This window comes from Trachurus japonicus, chromosome 9 (genome assembly GCF_045865225.1).
Source record: "Trachurus japonicus isolate A0001 chromosome 9, Traja_1.0".
NCBI lineage: Eukaryota > Metazoa > Chordata > Actinopteri > Carangiformes > Carangidae > Trachurus > Trachurus japonicus.
Genome location: NC_140915.1, coordinates 24,427,029 through 24,445,173, shown reverse-complemented (window position 1 = coordinate 24,445,173; position 18,145 = coordinate 24,427,029). Strand labels below are relative to the sequence as shown.

The following is an 18,145-nucleotide window of genomic DNA, read 5'->3' as shown; positions in this document are numbered from 1 at the left end:
ACGCAATTACCATTCTAGCCATTCCTTCATCATGTATGTGGTTTCTTGCCTTGTTGCCAAGATTGACATTGGCCTGTTTGGAGATGAGCAGGGAGACCATGTCGGGCCTTCCTTCCTGCGAGGCAAGGTGGAGAGGTGTGACTCCCTGCAGTGACTCAGCATTGGCTGACGCTCCGTACTGCAGCAGGCTGTTCGCCACCTCCACCTGGTTCTGCTTGGATGCTATGTGCAGGGCAGTGTATCCGTTCTGGAGCACAAACATGAGCATTGTTCAGGAAAAGCTAAATATTTGCCACATTTATGATTAACTATGTGATGATTTGTTGTTTTTTTTCTTTACCCTGGCTGCACTATGTGGTGATCCTCCCTTGCTGACAAGCAGGTTAACAACATCCAGGTTGTTGTGATGTACAGCAACATGCAGAGGAGTTAGACCATTCTGCAAAAACAGAATCGAAACTTCATCAACATGGGTTACATCATAAATCACTTTTAAATTAAATTTCTACCTTTTGTATTCTTACCTTCCCTGCAGCATTAGGGTTGGCTCCTCTCTCCAGCAGCAGCTCTGCCACATCCACCTTGCCGTACTTGGAGGCCACATGCAGCGGAGTGAAGCCTTTCTACAGAAGCATCAACAGGAATTGGGACACAATATTAGGCTCACCGGTGCTGCAAATCCACTTAAGGTAAATACTCAGCATCAGGTAAAACCTTGGCTAGAATATGCAAAATGGATGTGTTACCTTGGTCATCTTGGTCTGCTGAGCCTCCATATCCAGCAGGATGCGGACGGTTTGTACGTGACCTTCTCTGGAAGCGATGTGTAAAGGTGTGTGTCCTGCTGTGGTAGTGGAGTTAGGGTTGGCTTTCTGCTCCAGCAGCAGCTGCACAAGCTCCTTGTGGCCCATCCGAGCAGCACAGTGCAAAGGTGTTTGGTCATCCTGGCCAAGGAGGAGAGAGTGCTTAGGATGTGTAAACTAAAACACCTAAAAACAAGTCTTCGACGATCCTATCTTTAATTCTAGGCTTCTCTACTGTGATCCATGATCAGTCAAAATGAATCAGCGTCGTGCAGGAGTGGAATTAGCCCGCGGAAACAAAGCTCTGTCTCCCTCATTAGCCAAGAATCAGTTGCAAGACGCTTCCATATATCTCATAACAAAATGAGGCATTCAGAGCATTTACGACTTGTCTGCTAGGAATCTTTTGCATGAATCACTGGGGTGCACAGTCCGTGCTGTGTGAGGTGTCTACGTACCTTGGCCTTGGCGTCCACTGGTGCTGAATTCTGCAGTAAAAACTCTGCCACCTCAAAGTGTCCCGCCCGAGATGCCATATGGAGAGGAGTCTCCACTTTCTGCTCTCACACACAAAACAAAAACACAGTCACACCTTTCGTTATTTAAAGTGTTATTTCATTATTTGTGTTGCTGTTGGCATCTCAGACGGGAACTCACCACGTTGGAGGCGCTGGGGGAAGCTCCTTTCTGTAGCAGGATCTTCACAATGTTGAGGTGACCCATAAATGACGCCACATGCAAGGGGGTCAGGCCAGACTGTTCAAAATTAGGGTAGAATTAGAAGACATCGTCTAAATACATTTATCTGCTTTCACTTTGAACACTCTTTTTTAAAATGAATGTGTCATGTATTTCTTTTACCTCAGTCACAGCCTCTAGTGATGCAGAGTGTTTGAGCAGGAGGTCCATCACACGCATGTGGTTCTTTTTACAGGCAATATGCAAAGGAGTGAAGCCATTCTGTTAAAAAAAGAGACAGTTACCATCAGGTAAGAAGTTACTTTGCTATGACTGAATAGACAAATTAAGCGTGTTCTTATGCATGTTTGTCACTGACCAGTGCCCGGGAGTTGGGTTTGGCCCCTTTGTCCAGCAGTACTTTGGCCATGCGATGGTGGCCACAGTGTGCCGCCACATGCAGAGGAGTGAGATGGTCCAGTGTGATGTCATCAATCTCTGCGTTGTACTGCAGAAGCTGCTTGACGCAGTCCATGTGGTCACCCTGTGCTGCCATGTGGATTGGAGACAGGCCATTCTGAAAAAAAAGCAAACAAACAAAAAAACATGTTGATTATGAACTGGTGCAAATTTTTTTTGTAGTGATCAGATTTAGAAAGAGCAGCAAGAAGAAATCATGGCTGTGTTCGGCTGATGGATTACAAACTTTCACTCACTCACTTTCACTTAATACCAAAAAAACACAAAAGCACCCGAAAGCTCACTGATTTGCATTTGGGACCAAACCAAACTAGATGGTGCCCAGTTCATGTTTAGAGACTCATGTGTCAGTAGGTGTTTTACCTTGGTCTTTGCCTGGATCGGCGCCCCATGGTCCAGCAGGATCTCGATAATCCTGACGTGACCATTTCTGGCCGCACAATGTAGAGGAGTGAGCTCATCCTGGACAGAGAGAGACAGAGATGATTGTAAGTGATTTAGTGATGCATCAAGGGGATGAGTTTAGTATGCAGCAGGATGGATATGTGCTGTACCTTGGTCTTGGCATCAATCTGTGCCCCCCTGTCCAGCAGTAGTCTGACCATGATCACATTCCCCCGTCTGGCTGCGATGTGCAGAGGAGTGATGCCGTTCTGCAGAAAGATTCAATTGCACTTAAAAGGTTAATCACTTGTACTTGCTCTCTGCTCTCTTTGTGTATGTGTGTCTTTTAGTTATGTCCTACCTTTGGGGTGAAGTTGACATTGGCTCCTCTGTTGAGCAGCAGCTGAGCTACGTTCAAGTTTTCATAATGTGCAGCAATGTGCAGGGGTGTGAATCCAGTCTGCTGGGACACATTAGGGTGAGTACACGTCATAGTAATTACCCTTGCACTTTGAAACACAAAGAAAAACAAACAAAGATGCCCATTTTCCACTTCACAAGTAACGCATGTGTGTACAATCAATCACACATCAATCCACGCACCTTGCTGAGTACATCAGGATTGGGATCGTTCTGCAAAAGCACCGCTGCTGTGCGTGTATCGTCGTTTCGTGCTGCAATGTGCAGCGCCGGAAGGCGAACCTTTCCCTTGGTGCCGTAGTTGATGAGAAGGGCTACGACATTTTCATGTCCCTGCTGAAGGGCCACGGCCAGAGGGGTAAATCCATCCTGAAGGACAAAGGAGAGGGTTAGAAGACTGAATTACTCATGGAAATAAAATTGGGAGATGTAAGAAGAGAGGCTTATGAGAACAAAACAGAATGGAAGGACAGTGAGTCTGGATCAGCGAGGGTGGGATTGAGGATTTTGGGAGATTACTCTTTGAAAACTTCTCTCAGGTCTTGGTACCTCAGTTGGAATGCTCTGATTGGCTCCGTTCTCCAGAAGAAACTTCACAACCTCTAGATGGTTTTCTTGCGCAGCCATGTAGAGTGGAGTGAAACCCTTCTGTCTCAGAAAGACGCACAACAAACACACACATACACACACACACACACAGCAGCGGCCGCGGCAGCAGCAGAGGAGACACAGGCACAGCAACAGACAGGTAGGAAGACGGTCACAGATGCACGCACAAGGATGTACACAGAAAGGAAACACCAAAACACAGAAATATAGGAACAAAGACACAGTTAACAGATGGAACTGCAATAGTTACTACAATGGCTTCACAGTAAAGTTGACATAGTAAATACTGATGAGCAGCCTTGGCGTCCTGTGATCACCACTGCGAGAGCAGCACTGTATCTCACCTGGGACTGAGCATTGACATTGGCCCCGTAGTTAACCAGCTCTGTGACCACCTGCTCCTGCCCCGCCAGGGCAGCAATGTGCAGGGCCGTGTTCCCTTTCTGTTTAAACACAGATACATGAGGAGAAGGGTGTACACAGTCATTATAAGCACCCACAACCAACATCAATATGCAAAGGGCATGTATGCATGTGGTTTTTGGGTAGTATACAAATTTTTCATGTTGTATTCTAAAATTACATAGATGTATAATGCGCTGATGACATTTTAATTTGGGTAAACAAATGACAGTGATTCACATGTACAAGAAAATAATTAGCTTTACCATCAAAATTACATATTTGGCCAGTCATTACATGCCAGCTTTTAGGTTTTCATACACATTTTGGTTAATAACAGGACTATTTCCAGGAGATTTTACCTTTGTGGTGGTCTCCAATACGATTCCATTGTGTAGTAGCTCCAGCACCATTTTGACGTGGCCTTCTTTCGAGGCCAGATGTAGCCCATTAAGCCCATTCTGAGTGAGAGAGCAGAGCAGACCTCATACTGAAGAGTCCTAAACACTCTATGAACACACATATCCCCCGACCTTAAAGGAATAAACACATGTATACACCAAAACAGATGTGGGCCATGCCAAATTAAACAACTGGGGTTGTTGTCGCACAAACCACAGCAGGCACATACTTACACTAGACACCACGCATGCAGTACTCTCAGAATCAAAGTGGTCATTAGCGAAAACAACGTCTACAGGGATGAAAATCAGGATGTGATCATTTTCATTTGATTAATGATGGTGAGAGGAAGAGGAGGTGGTGGAGGAGGAAGAAGAGGAGGAGGAGGAGGAGGGGGGAAGAGGGACGGGAGGGGGATGGCAGGCCGCAGGTCTCGTGGCTGGGAAGAATACAAGCCGTGTGGAATAGGTCTGACCTCACACAGCCTTCCTTCAGCCGCACAGGACATGTGAGGTTGGACCTTTCCCACACCACTGATATTATTCCTCTGAGTGGGGAGACCACAGCACACCATCACTCTACTGCAGACAGAGGAGAGAAGGAAGGAGGGGAGAGAGAGGGAGGCGATGGAGGAGGAGGAGGAGGAGGAGAAAAAAGAAAGAAAAAAAAAGGAGGTGAGTTAGTAAACCAGTAAAACCAGGTGGGGGAGAGAGGGTAGTGGAGCAGTTGTTAGGCTGAGAGGGGCAAAGGCGGGGAGGTGTGGGGGGGGGGGGGCACAATAATAATGGGAGGGGGGCAGGGGTGAGGCAGTGTGTTGGTGAGCAACCCATGGCAGAAGTATCCACTCAGACAAGTTAACAGAGACACAACTGCCACCGTCAAACCTCCACCTGGCCACGCTCCCATCGGACTGGACACACAGAACAACCACATGCAAGCACAACAACAACAACAACAACAACAACGCAACTGTCGCCGCCAGTGTTAAAGTGACAGTCTACAACTATCTCATTCTGTATCTCCACAAAAACCATTAGGGTAGGAAATACAGTAGTTAGTGATTAAAGCAGATATCAGTGGAATGTTTTTGTTAATATAAGTCCTAAATAGTCCTATTTTCCGTCAGCAATCACTTACATGAAGTATTTCAGCCTAAACACGAGTCTCTCCGTCACTCTGCTCTGCTGTAACCCGAGGAGAAAATTTTCCTTGTGGGATACAAGTGTTATCCAATGAGGGGAGAGAACGGCATGAAGGGCTGTGTGTGCAGCCAAGGGATGCGCGTGAATGTGGTGACGTAGCACGAGGACCAATTGATGCCTGACAAGGGCGGGGGCTGCTAACTCATGGTGCGTTCAAGGAAACTCGTACTTTGTGTTTTTCCTTCCTGTGAAGTCATACCAGTTCGATCTGGTACGAGTTCACGGGTCGGAAGTTACGAGTGGCCGTTATAGGGAACTTTCACAGACAACAGGACGGTAAAAACACGAGCTACGGGTTACCTGGAACGCTACCAAGTCGTAGTTGTGACTTGAAGCTGTAACTTACGGTTTCAAAAGCCTGCCTTGAACACAGCATTAGCCGAAACGGCCGTGCCGCTGTTATCTGCTTTAATTGAACTTCTAAACTTCAACTATGAGAATATATTTCTGTTAAAAAAAATCTGCACATGCCTAGGACCTACAGTACAAACATGGAGATACATAAGAAAATGTTGTCTGAATTTAATGTCTTCAAAACAATAATATTGATTGTGACAAAAATTAAAGCCACTTTATGTAGAATTTAAACATTTCTAAATTTGCAGCAATCTGGTGGTTGTATAGAAAAAGGAAAAAATGGCTTGACTGAAAAACATGTCCAGTGCACTGCACCTTTTTTTAAAATCTGTTTTATCTTTCTACAAAATAGGCTATATTCAACCTAGAGTAACCGAAATACATGTGAGTGAAAGTAGAAAAGTAAAAAGTAGAAAGTTGTATGTTGTAGATAATCACTTTAGCTCAAACACAATTAACACCGTGATCACAGTGAAAATAACCAAATATCACGTTACGAATATCAACATAACAATGAACTGTGATGTCAGTTTTGGAAATGAGGATAATTCATCTCGAAAGTCAAAAATATTCTGGTATCAGACTGTATTTCTACATGTAATTATATGTTTAATCCATGAGGTGTCTCCCTTCGTTATCTGCTGGAAATGGCCACTCACTGTACAGTGTCACTTTACAAATAAGTCTCTTGTTATGTGAGGTCTGTTATGAGGCCTGTGAATAGGCCTCATAGACGTCCTGACAGGAGCATTACCAGCAATAATAACAAAATGTTGAGGACAGCGTAAGTGAATGGAAGGGAACCCATGACTAAGTTAGATTAATGAGCCAGAGGAATCTCTCTAACACACATACAGTACACACATACAGTTTTTGGCAAAGTTTCAGTAGCCTGAGGGCAGCGGCCCTAGCCCACTAGCGCTGCCTCTTCCTGGACACTCTGGGAACAAGTGTCAGAGGAAAGGAGGCAGGATGGAAGAGGCAGGACGAAGGAGAAGACCCTGCCCCATTTATCACCTTCCCAGGAGACCCTGTATACTCCACCTGTCACCTCCAGCCACTGATTAACGGTCTGCCTGAGTACGCACATACAGTACAGTCCAGTGCATGACTGAGTGCACAGGCAGATGAATGGGCATATAACAGCACAGTGGTAAACTCAAACACATCATGCACACTGGGACACTCAAAACAAAATCATATAGAAATAATGGTAGAACAAATTGTGGTATACATGGACAATATCTGAGCAGAACATGATGGTAAAAAAAAAGATTGTGACTTAGATTCTAAATGAAACCATCTATTTGGTTTATAACTTGACCATTTCTGTGTGAAATGTAAGATGAATGGAGAGCCACTGCAGGTCATTTTTCTGTTCACATCTGATCAGGACCAAGCCATGAAAAAATGACTAATCATCTCAGTTTGCGTTCACCATTAGTGAAATTGCACTGCAGTTTCCATTCACACATTGTTGTTCTTTTTTTGAATAAGAAGTGGGCAGCACACCCACTTCCTGAATTTTAATTTAATCAGCTAGAAAGCAGATAGAGAGACAGAATACTAAACCCTGGCAGGACTCAACAGTGGGCAAATGAACACTCAAATATTTCAATTTCTATTCTTGCCATGAACTATTATGCAGTACAACTGAAGATCATTTTTGCAGATTAGCAAAAACTACCAGACAAGAGTGTCGAGTACATAATAAATAAAAGAACCACTGGCTGACAGTTAGATGAGCTTGTCAGTCTGAAGCTATAACTTAGGGAATGTGCTGCTCTCTCACCTGATTGGCCGTATTTATATCAATGCCATTTTTGATATGGTCCAGGGCCTTGTCCAAGTTACCAGACCGGGCCGCTCGGAGAAAACTGTTGCCAGCATCTGCCTGCAAGTGAAACAGAGAGATGGAACAGAGAGAGGAGGGGGAGGGTGAGGAGAGGTGAGGGGTATAAGAGAAAGTGAGAGACACATAAAGTAGAGGAATAGAGAGGAAAAGCGGAGAGGGAGACAGTTTGGTTATTATTTCTAGAAAAAAAGCATGAAAAAAAACAAACTGAAAACGTTCAGTAGCAGGATGGTGGATACCCATCAGTTTTCCCTCTCATTTCATTTCCTCCCCTGGTGTTTGGAGACTGCGTTTTGAAAATATGCATTTGCACCTTGAAATGTGAATTTGAGGATGTGGTGGGAACACCAGTGAAGTAATAGTAGTACATAGACCCCCCCTCCACCAAACTGGTCTCTCAGCTCCACAAAAACCTCTAAAAATATATGTCCATACATCTACCTGCTGCTCTGCGCTCAGGTGATAACGCAAGTGTGATTATACCGACAGTGTCTGGTGCATTGGCTGTGCCTGTCTCTGGGTTTATGTGTGTGAATGAAAGAGAGAGAAGCAGACACAAGGTGAATGGAAAAAAAAGAGAGAGAGAGAGAGAGAGAGAGAGAGAGAGGGTTTGGTGAGTCCTGGCTCACGGGCCAAGCTCATGGCACGTCTAGTGTTTTTGTCTGTGTTTTGTTTGTGTCTGAGGGCTTCGTGCCTCTCCCCGGCAGCCAGGGGTGCTGCTGAAACAGGATCACTCATGCGGCACAGGGGGAGAGCGAGGGAGAGGAGAGGAGGAGAAGCGGGAGCAACTGAGGGAAAAACCACACTGAGAAACTTGACTGCGGCAAATCCTGCACCTTTTCCCACATCATTTACATAATCTCCCCTCTCCCTGTACCCATCCCCTCCCGACGCCGTCTACTCCCTCCATCTCACCAGCCATCTCAATGCTGGTCAAGGAAAATCAACAGCCATCCAGTCATTCAGCTTGTGGTTTCAAATGCAGAGATTACTACATCAATTTGCAGTTTTAATAAGAAAAATACACCTTAAATGCTGCCACACACCAAAAACACCAAAGCAGCAGCTTTCCTAAACTTCATCACACAGTGTTTTAAGATTGAGTTGTCTATTATAGTGACAGGGTTGTTGGTCCTCTTTTGACACAGAGAGAGTGAGCCTGGGTAAAAAAAAAAGAGAAAAGATCCACATGCCTGAAGTAAAGGCATAGCAACAAATGACACAACACACACACAGCATGACACCAGTGGCACAGTGTTGTGCAAAGAGAGAGGTCACTTTGAAAAAAACAAAAGTGAGGAAAACGACAGGGAAACAGAAGACTTTCCAGCACACTGAAGTAGCAAAACATTTACTGACAGTCTGAGATTGTTGTTCCTCACACCTTGTATGTACACTTATCAGATAGAAATCATATAATACGCAACATCCTGTGTGTAGAGTCATAAATCTTGGGCTATGTTGTGAGCACAGACTCACACGGAGACACTTTCTCCTGAGTCACTGCCACTCCTTCCAATAAATCCTTTTGTTTTTAGCTTTTGCTCACAGACAATTGAGATACATATTAAACATTATGAGACATTCCAACACACAAACAGGAAATAAAAACAAATCAATGGACGAGCTGTGAATTAATAAAATAAACCTGCATTTATAAATCTACCATATATTTAGATATTAGTTACAGGAAACAGTAGATGCACCTTGTCTGAGCTGCTGTCTCTGTTAATGGTTTATATGGTTGCTAAGCTGTATTGGTACTATTATACTCCAATAGACTCTCATTCACTTTCACTTTGAAAGGGGGTGATAACCTACAAACTGCCTTCCCTTGGACTGCTGCTGGGCAACAAACCGATCCTTGTATGTATACACACTACAGACAGACAGACAGACAGACAGACAGACAGACAGACAGACAGACAGACAGACAGACAGGCAGACAGACAGACAGACATAAACCTGGTCCATGATCGTTATACATACAGCAAAACAAAAATATCTGAGTGAATTTCAAGTTTCATAATTGAAAAAAACAGACCTTTTTCATACTTGTGACTCTAAATTTTGAATGTAAAAGTTATATACACCTATCTGAAGGTCTGACAGCCTATGCACTGAGGCAGAGCCCAGGCGGATGTACAAGATGTTTGCAGAATCTACCATGGTGAGGCAAGAAAAATCCTTTCATCGAAGTCAGAGCAAATACAGCTGATGCAAAGACACTCACAACTTAACACAATATACATGGTCTGAAAGCAAATGGCAGCATGGTAACACCATGGTGACCCTGACTGAGGCCCCTCTACAAGCATCAGTTTACAAGACCACATAGACTCACACCATAATCCCCCAGATTGCGCTTGTTACAGCAAATTTTTCTCCCTTTCCATGGTGACACTTCTCACGTGTGTGTGTGTGTGTGTGTGTGTGTGTGTGTGTGTATCTGCTTGCGTCAAGAAGTGAGTGTGTGGCATGTTGAGATAAGGATGCAGGGAGAACCACACCCATCCTACTAACTCAGATGTAAACAGGTATGGTGTACATGCACACAGCAGTGGAAGCACATGCATACAGAGCAGTCTAAAAATGTGTATTATTCCTCCTCTAAGTTTTTGCTGGTCTTTGGTGGGACTGAGATGAATGAGCCCCTCAGAGAGTGGACAAGCTGCCCGCTCTAGAGCCGAGCATGAGACGAGCGAGCGCATTAATCATAAGAAACAAGACAATAACCTGCTCAGCAGCTACAGTATATGGTTATGGTTAGTATCAACACACGCTGTCCTGCAATGTGCATGCAGCTGTCCTCAGGCTGAGACAGTGCAAGGCTCCTGTTAATGACGCTCAAAATGACCAAATAAAAATGATTCCCCTATCTCATCACAGAAAATCTTCTCCTCTTCTCCTGTTTATCTCAGTCTTTCTTTCTTGTTGCCTTCTTTCCCTCCTCTCTCTATCTCTCTCTCTCTCTGCCCCCCCTCCCCTCATCGCTTGCCTCCTCTGCTGGTGCTGCAGCAGACAGAATGACATCACCTCCTCGCTGGTGGACTGCAGTGTTCGCAAACTCAACGTGTACACATGTATAGGTTTGTGTGCACAAGGAGGAAAGCCTGAGATCATCATCCACAGCCATGACGTGGATGTCGAACGCACACTGAGATCTGAAGAATCACAATTTCCAACAAAACAACGATCGTGCATTTGTGGCGATTTGTGGTGGAACCAGATCGGCTGTGTGTGTGTGTGTACGAGACGGGGGGAGAAATAAGACAATGCGAGGCAGTAATGGGAGCAGCAGAAACTGTGTTTGTGATCGAATTGTAATGGATTTGGGAACATGCTGTCATGTGTTCACAATGGACATAAAAATGGCTGTTAGAGCTTCACTATGTTTTCTCTCCATCTGCATCAAATCTCTGTGTAAACTGTTCCCTCTCTATCTCTTTGCAGTGGCTGTATGCAAGATTACATCCACATACAGTACTACATTGCTGCTCTGCAAGCACAGTAGCTTCTTTCTTGTCTGCCTTTGTTGATATACTGTAATAGCAATGTGCAAAACTAACTAGAGTCGCTTCACCACAGTAAAGTGTTCAATCTATTTCATCAGTAGCAAGTTGACACATTTCTTTGTGGATTTCTTGTGATTTTAGAAATGGAAGCAGATTAATGTGACTCAAAAGTCAATCACCCACAGTTTCTTGCTCATTGTGCTATATTGATATGATCAAGCAAAAATAGAGTTGATGCCCACTTGCGGCTACAGTTTCAACTTGTTTTTTTAGTTTGTTACGTGGCTACTTGCAGTGCCTCATCACAGGTTAGGACTTACACTACGCAGTTCAACTTATTTAATCAGATCATCAGATTGTTAAATATCAGGGATTTTCAAAGTCACGACAGTATTGCACAAGAAAAAAATCCAAAAAGCAGAGAGATGGACGAGCTGTAAGAAATGTCACAGAAATAAAAATAAATTCTCCTCATACTTTAAATCCCCTTTACCCCTCAACTTATCGTGGGGACCTCCGGGTAAAATTAATGGGTTCCTCCAAACAGTCTAGACAAGTTACACATCTGAAAAGGTCTCATTGCTGAAGAAATGCAATCCAGACACAAATCCTGGAGGTCTCCCATCGAATGTCAATGCCAGAATCTCTAAGTCAAAGATCAGGGTGAGCTTTCTGGGATATGAAACTATTATCCACCTCAAAGAATCTCAGCATTTCTATTAAAATTAACATAAAAGTCACAATACAGAAAACATCCCACTCCACCTCTCTCCTTGTCTCTTTCTCTCTCTCTCTCTCTCACACACACACACACACACACACACACACACACACACACTTCCAAACACACACAACAACATAAATTGCTGACACAGCATCATGTGCAAATCATGAATATTTTAAGTGCCACGGCAGCTCTTTGTACACCCAGCAGAAGAGGTGAAAATAAGGTGCATACGTACTGTATGTTCGGCATATCACAAGTCCTACAAGTCCACCAAATTAACCCTTTTTTCCTGTTAAACTCAATATCTAAATGTAGTTAAACTAAACAGTGAGACTGGATGGGTTCTATACATTGAAGGGAAGCACTGAACGGCGGATATGGAAATTCCTGCAGAGTGCTTAAACAGCTATTCCATCACCCATTTCTGCTGACTTGCATTTGTTCTAGAAATTGATTTTCGTTCTTTGTCCTTTTTTTTCCCCTCTGGCCTCCATCGTTGCCTTCATCTCTCAGGCCGCTTGAGGAGGTTGGGCAGGCAGCGGGCTGTTTCCGGCTACAGAGATGTAGTAAGTATAGAGTCAGTCAGACCGAGACCCGTGGGACCGCTCAGCTATGGATACATTTACAGGAAGCAGGCGAGCAGGGCCACTGGGATGGAGCTGTTACATTCCCCCACTCAACGCTGTCTGCCTGTATGTAAATCTGCTCGTCTGTCCAACCGTTTGTCTGTCTGTTTCTATCCCCCGTATGTGGCGAAGCGTCTTGTCCCATTTTTACTATTTACTTTCTCACACTCCCAGCCCCCCTGCCCCACCCCTCTGTATCCCACTGTTTGTCCCTGCCGTACTCATTGATTGTCTCTTTATATCTTGCCCTGCTGCAGCCTCTGCGCTTGTAGATGAGATTGTCATGGTTACTGTGATCTCTTGTGGGGATGACAAAGAGGGTGAAAGCCATAGGGTGGAGATAGGGTTCGAACCCTATGGAGGACGGGATCAGGATAGGGTAAACAATATGTGTTTAACTGCACAATAACACAACACCAGAGAATATAGCAGATTGAGGGACTAAAAGATTAGATCATAAGAATATAAGTAACTCCAGTCCAGATGTTGGACCGATCTTAAATCTATAAAACTAAACTCTAGCACAACATTTTTTATCTAGCTGGGGGTATATTCACACTGTAAACTGAACAGGGCTTTAGCGTCACACCTGCTTAAATGGCTACAGATGACAGTGAATGCTCAGAGGTATTGTGAGCACCCTTTTGCAGTGGTGGAAAGAAAATTGGACATTTGAAGAGAAAAGCTTCTTAGCTTCTATCTGATTAATATATATATATATATATATATATATATATATTTTTTTTTTTTTACATTTGCTAAGTTCATACAGTAAATTGTGTTTTGGTACAAATAAGATTAATCAATGTTCTGAATTATCACTCTGTAGTGAAACTAAAAGCAGCTCAAACTACACCTGCTACAACATTAAAATTGTGTTTGCAGGTTCTGCATGAAGACTGTCTTTACTGGTACTTTTATGATATTAGTCATCTAAATTCAGAGCAGAATTAAGCATAGAGTACTTATTTCTCCACTTCTCATTATTTTTCTCATTTATGCAATGCTGTTCTGGATATTTCAATTGACTATTGGAAAAGTTATGTTGTACTCAAGAAGAAATAAGGATGAAAGACTGCATCGGTCTTGCTCAGTGGGCTCTGAGATAAATAAACTTCTGACAGCATTGCAAATTGACTGCAGTGGCAAATTTCTACAAGTTGCATCATCTACAGTAAAACCTCACAGTAACTGCTTCTGCTATTAACCCCAGGTAAACTCCGGTTGACACAAAATTACGTTCATATGCACACAGCAGGGCCTAGTGATCGTGTGGCCTGTGTTGCCATTTGCTCTGCTGGCTCAGTAGATAAAATAGTCTATAGTCTTCAGTGAGGCCACGCTGAAAGAATCTAATTAATCGACCCGCTAATCAGTTTACTGACCTCTAGTTTACTTACCACAGCTAATCCTGGTTGACATCATACAATCTGAACATCAAACAGAGGAACAAATAAAGTCAGAAACGAGATTAAGGAGGAAAACAGAACATGATACACACCCACGCTCCTACGCACTTTCCCTAATCTTGGATGCACATGCATCACAACTTTTCAGTTCCCTCCCAATGGGAGGCTCCATCTGAAGAGGTGAGTTTATGTTTGGGTCTGTACGCACTTGACTCACTATGTTTTTAATGCTCCAATGTTTCTTTTACATTAAAATCATTAAAAGTTAGACTCCAATAAGAAAGCGACGATTCACTTTCTTATTAAGCCATAACCTGAATCTCTCTTGTTTTCTGTCAACACTCATTTTTCTCTTACACTCAAAGAGAATGAACTATTTCAGAATAAAAACAAGAATAATCACTGAAAGCAGAGCCAGCGCAATGACTCCAAAGCAGTGGATGTAAAGGGATGGAGAACAAGTAAGTTACTTAGTAAACAGAGCAAATACATAGAGGCATTCACAGGATAAATAAAAAGGGCCTTTAACAAAAAGGACAAAGAGTAAATAATATATTAATATTCATATGCTAGAGACAAAATATGTTTGAAAGAAATGGATTTAAACCTGGGAACTAAGCCAGTGACAAAAGTCCTGGCCCATCACTGTCTGATGTGAAAGGATAAAGACAGTGAGCACTGGCAGGTGCATTACATCTGAGAAAATGCAACCGAGGTTTTTAAAGCAGAGCAAAACATTGTAAAAAGAAAAAAAAAGACGGCAATAAAACAAGAGTGATGGAGAAGTGTACAGGTAGAGAGATATAATATGAAGAGACAGTGAGAGTGACAGGAAAAGAGACGAAGTGAGAGCATATAGAGGGAGGAAGGTGAGAGGAGACAGAGAACAGCAGAGTTTGTGGTACTCACTCCAAAAGTGACGGTCTTGACTGGCATGCCTGTTGGCCCTCCACTCTCGCTTTCTTACGTTTTCTGTTTCTCTCAAACACACAGCTGTCTTTTCTGTTGCCCCCTGCAATTGCTGCTGCACAGAGCACGCAGACCCCCGTCCGACGTAAACACGGACACACATACACACACACACACACACACCCCACACACCCCACACTTACACACACACAGACGCACACACTTGAGTAAGCATGGTGGGTGGAGAGACTGAGGAGGGTGGGGGTTGAGGGGACGGGGGGCCCAAGGGTTTATCTCTGGAGGAATGCTGCCTGTATCTAAAGACACACATTTCACACACACACACACACACACACACACAAACAAATGGGTGCCCCACACTCTTCACTCTGGGTTTCCTCCCTACATCCTGGTGCATTTTGGCAACTTTACTCTCTTACTTAATTTTTCTAACTCTGCCTAAACTTCTCTTCATTTTTCCTCCACCATCTCCATCTATCTTTCCTCTGCCCTCCATCAGAGTCTATGTTCTGCTCTCCACCTCAACTATCCTCTCCACCTTTCAGGTTTTGTTGCACCCCAACACTGTGTGTCACCCCAACTTTATCCCTCCATTCTCCTGTCCCGTCTTACCAACACGTCACGCCCGTCTCTGTGTCTCCTGTATGTTTTGTGACAGCCAGACAATAATTTTTTTTCACGGACCAGGCAATACCAAAATAGCGTAGAGTTACTGTGGAGAATGGGTGTGTTTTTCGGAGCGGGTCTGTTTCAGTCTGTGAGGTGACTTACAGTGACAAAGCGCTTGGCGAGGGGGGGGGTTGCTGCCACCTCGCCGTGACAATGGGCCAGACACACGGGGCGGGGGGAAGGACGGAGGGGCCAGCCTCTCAAAAGGCCCTGCCTCTTTTAATAAAGCGTCCGTCATTCCTCGCTTGAAAAGGCCTCCTTTTCTCTACCTCTCCCCTCCTCGCTCCCTCTCCTGGCTAAATGCTGGGAAAAGCACATCGCTGCCAAAACCATGCAGAGAGATAAATGCTTGTAGGAGAGGGGAAGGAGGGGGCAATGTAGAAAGAAGGCTACGCACTACTCAGTGCCACTGGACCGTGACCTGGGCAAAAACATCACGTGGGATGTCTCTCCTGTCCACAGTATTGAGTTTGGACAGTGATGAGAGCTCTGCTGCCAAAGAATGTGGGGCAGGGGGCTACGGACACTAATGTCCATGAAGACATGACAAATTATCCTGTGGTCCTCCATGGAAAGAGACTGCAACTCTTGAGAAAAAAACCTCCTCTGGCTCAGTCTCAAGAAAGTAACTCAACTTGTGTTGGAACAGGGATGATAACATATCATTTGTCCTATAAGAGCTCCTTGATGTGGCAGAGTCAAGTAGGTGATGGAGATTTTCTCTAGGTGTGTTTACCAAGCACCAATCACTTGAAGTCCTCTTCCAATCAGAAATGTGTTCTGCTTCATGTGACTTCACTGCAGTGTTTGAGCATCATTGAGCAGACTGATGCATTTCTTCACATTCACCTGCTTAAATCTGAGTTTAAAATGTGTGTGAACAAGCAGGGTGGGTGACCAAAACTAGTTTGGAGGCCAGTAATGTTCAACACTTAGCCTGTGTAAAACAATAGTCAAGAGCCCAGTGTCAGCGACAGTGAACAACAGTCCTCAATCTGTGTAAAGATGTATTCAGAAGTTTATCTGAAGCTGAAACAAGGCCACAGCACTCTGAGTTTAAGTATCCTAACTACTTCCCTCCAACAGGAACAGTCTGTAGAAGGAAATGTATTTATTTTAAAAAGCCCAACTCTGAAAAATACCCTCCTGATTTGACTACTGAAGACCCCAACATCTTTAGATAAAGTTTGGAATACATTTGTACACAGAGGAAGGAGTGAGGATTGTGTCATGTAAAGAATTAATCTTTAATGATCAATATGGGCATGAGAAATTATTACAACAAGCGAAAACTGCTTCTTTGAATTTTCTTTGTAAGTTCTATATTCAAGATTGAGAAGAGTGGCTGAGAGAGTCGATGGAGTAGAAAAGATTTCAGACTCTAGTTATCTTTTAAAGCAAAAATATTTCTACATATTTTTCAACATCACTGGGAGAGACACTGAGTTCAGAAACACAAAAAAGGCAGTAGGCAGGACTCACAGTCTGTCAGAGTCTGTGGTTTCAGGTCATTATAACACACAGGCCACACTCCTGTTTTGTAACCGAGTTGATTTAGGTTTGGGACAGACGTGCCCTCTGCACCCTGTGTCGAGCCCCTCTTGTTGGCAGGATAAAGGGCTACAGCTGTCCACGTGTGCTGCTTGTGGTGGTTTATTGCCCGTGTCCTGATGTCTCAGAGAACAGAGACTAGAGTTGAAAAGATGGGGGAGGAATCAACATAAACACTGGTTGTCTGTCAACTGTCTGTCTTCAACTCAGCCTATCGCCAAACAGATGATACAAACATACAGTATCTAAATTTTAAGCATCAAAAATATAATTATTTGGGTGGTAAAGATGAAATTCAATCTGCAATATTTCCATCTCTCCTCGATGCTTCAATCAACCATCATGTCCATCTTTCTACAAAACCAAGCCAAGGTGGATCAATTCAACTATTCAGTGCATCCAGGGAAGGATTATTTGTGCTGCTGGTAATTATATTCACCACTCACTGTTAAAACAAAGTGGCTATAGACACATTAATAACCTCATGTAATAGTCTATTTACTCTCCTGACAAACAGAGGGTATCGTAACCAAGCAGTTGCAAAGACTGTAATGCTAATGCTAACTATGGTTACCATTTTGGGGGATAAAAACAAGGAAAAATCATCCAGTATAAAACTAATTGTGTATTGTGTGTATTTTATTTATAATATTATTTGGAGAGGCTGTTCTCCAAAACAGAAAAGAGGCAGAATAATCTACAGTATTTAAAATTAAAAACTGTATAGGCTACATTATCTTATAAAGATGCTTCTATGTTGACGGATCAGCCCTCTAGTGGCAGCATGTGGCTCTACAGCAGCTTCCAAGAGAGTATGGGCTGGGCCGGGCTGATTACTGCAGCTCTGGCACAAAACTGACATTCACACCACACACATTCAGCCTCTTATCCTGTGCTTCAGCTGCTCTTCACAAACTACATTAAGCTTCTCTGGCCTCTGAACCATCAGAGGCGCGGTTTAACTCGGCATAAACAGCGGCGGATGTTAAAACTGCCTTTACTCTGCAGGCAGATTACATATCACATGCCAGAGAGCACACATACCCGGCTCAATTACACATGCATAGTATCATACAGTACATACGGTACACAAAGCAGCCTCAACAAGTGCACATGTGCCTCAACG

General features: G+C 43.7%; 1 protein-coding gene across 33 annotated transcripts in view; it reads right to left on the bottom strand.

The window, feature by feature from the left end:
- The window catches only part of ank1a (ankyrin 1, erythrocytic a), a 95,904-nt gene that overhangs the window by 27,708 nt on the left and 50,051 nt on the right, over positions 1–18,145 (bottom strand). For 26 of the 33 annotated variants that reach the window (XM_085786775.1, XM_085786752.1, XM_085786754.1 and 23 more), the window contains 16 exons: positions 7,530–7,631; positions 4,139–4,237; positions 3,719–3,817; positions 3,315–3,413; positions 2,949–3,134; positions 2,707–2,805; positions 2,516–2,614; positions 2,325–2,423; positions 1,861–2,058; positions 1,665–1,763; positions 1,461–1,559; positions 1,262–1,360; positions 747–944; positions 525–623; positions 341–439; positions 50–247 (listed from right to left, as the gene is read on the bottom strand). In XM_085786775.1, coding sequence (XP_085642901.1) covers positions 50–247; positions 341–439; positions 525–623; positions 747–944; positions 1,262–1,360; positions 1,461–1,559; positions 1,665–1,763; positions 1,861–2,058; positions 2,325–2,423; positions 2,516–2,614; positions 2,707–2,805; positions 2,949–3,134; positions 3,315–3,413; positions 3,719–3,817; positions 4,139–4,189 — 1,821 coding nt within the window. In that variant the 5' untranslated portion in view covers positions 4,190–4,237; positions 7,530–7,631. Of the gene's footprint in view, positions 1–49; positions 248–340; positions 440–524; positions 624–746; positions 945–1,261; positions 1,361–1,460; positions 1,560–1,664; positions 1,764–1,860; positions 2,059–2,324; positions 2,424–2,515; positions 2,615–2,706; positions 2,806–2,948; positions 3,135–3,314; positions 3,414–3,718; positions 3,818–4,138; positions 4,238–4,411; positions 4,471–7,529; positions 7,632–13,860; positions 13,891–14,778; positions 14,971–18,145 lie in introns of those variants that run through there. The other 7 variants (XM_085786769.1, XM_085786770.1, XM_085786773.1 and 4 more) reach the window with 4 other exon arrangements.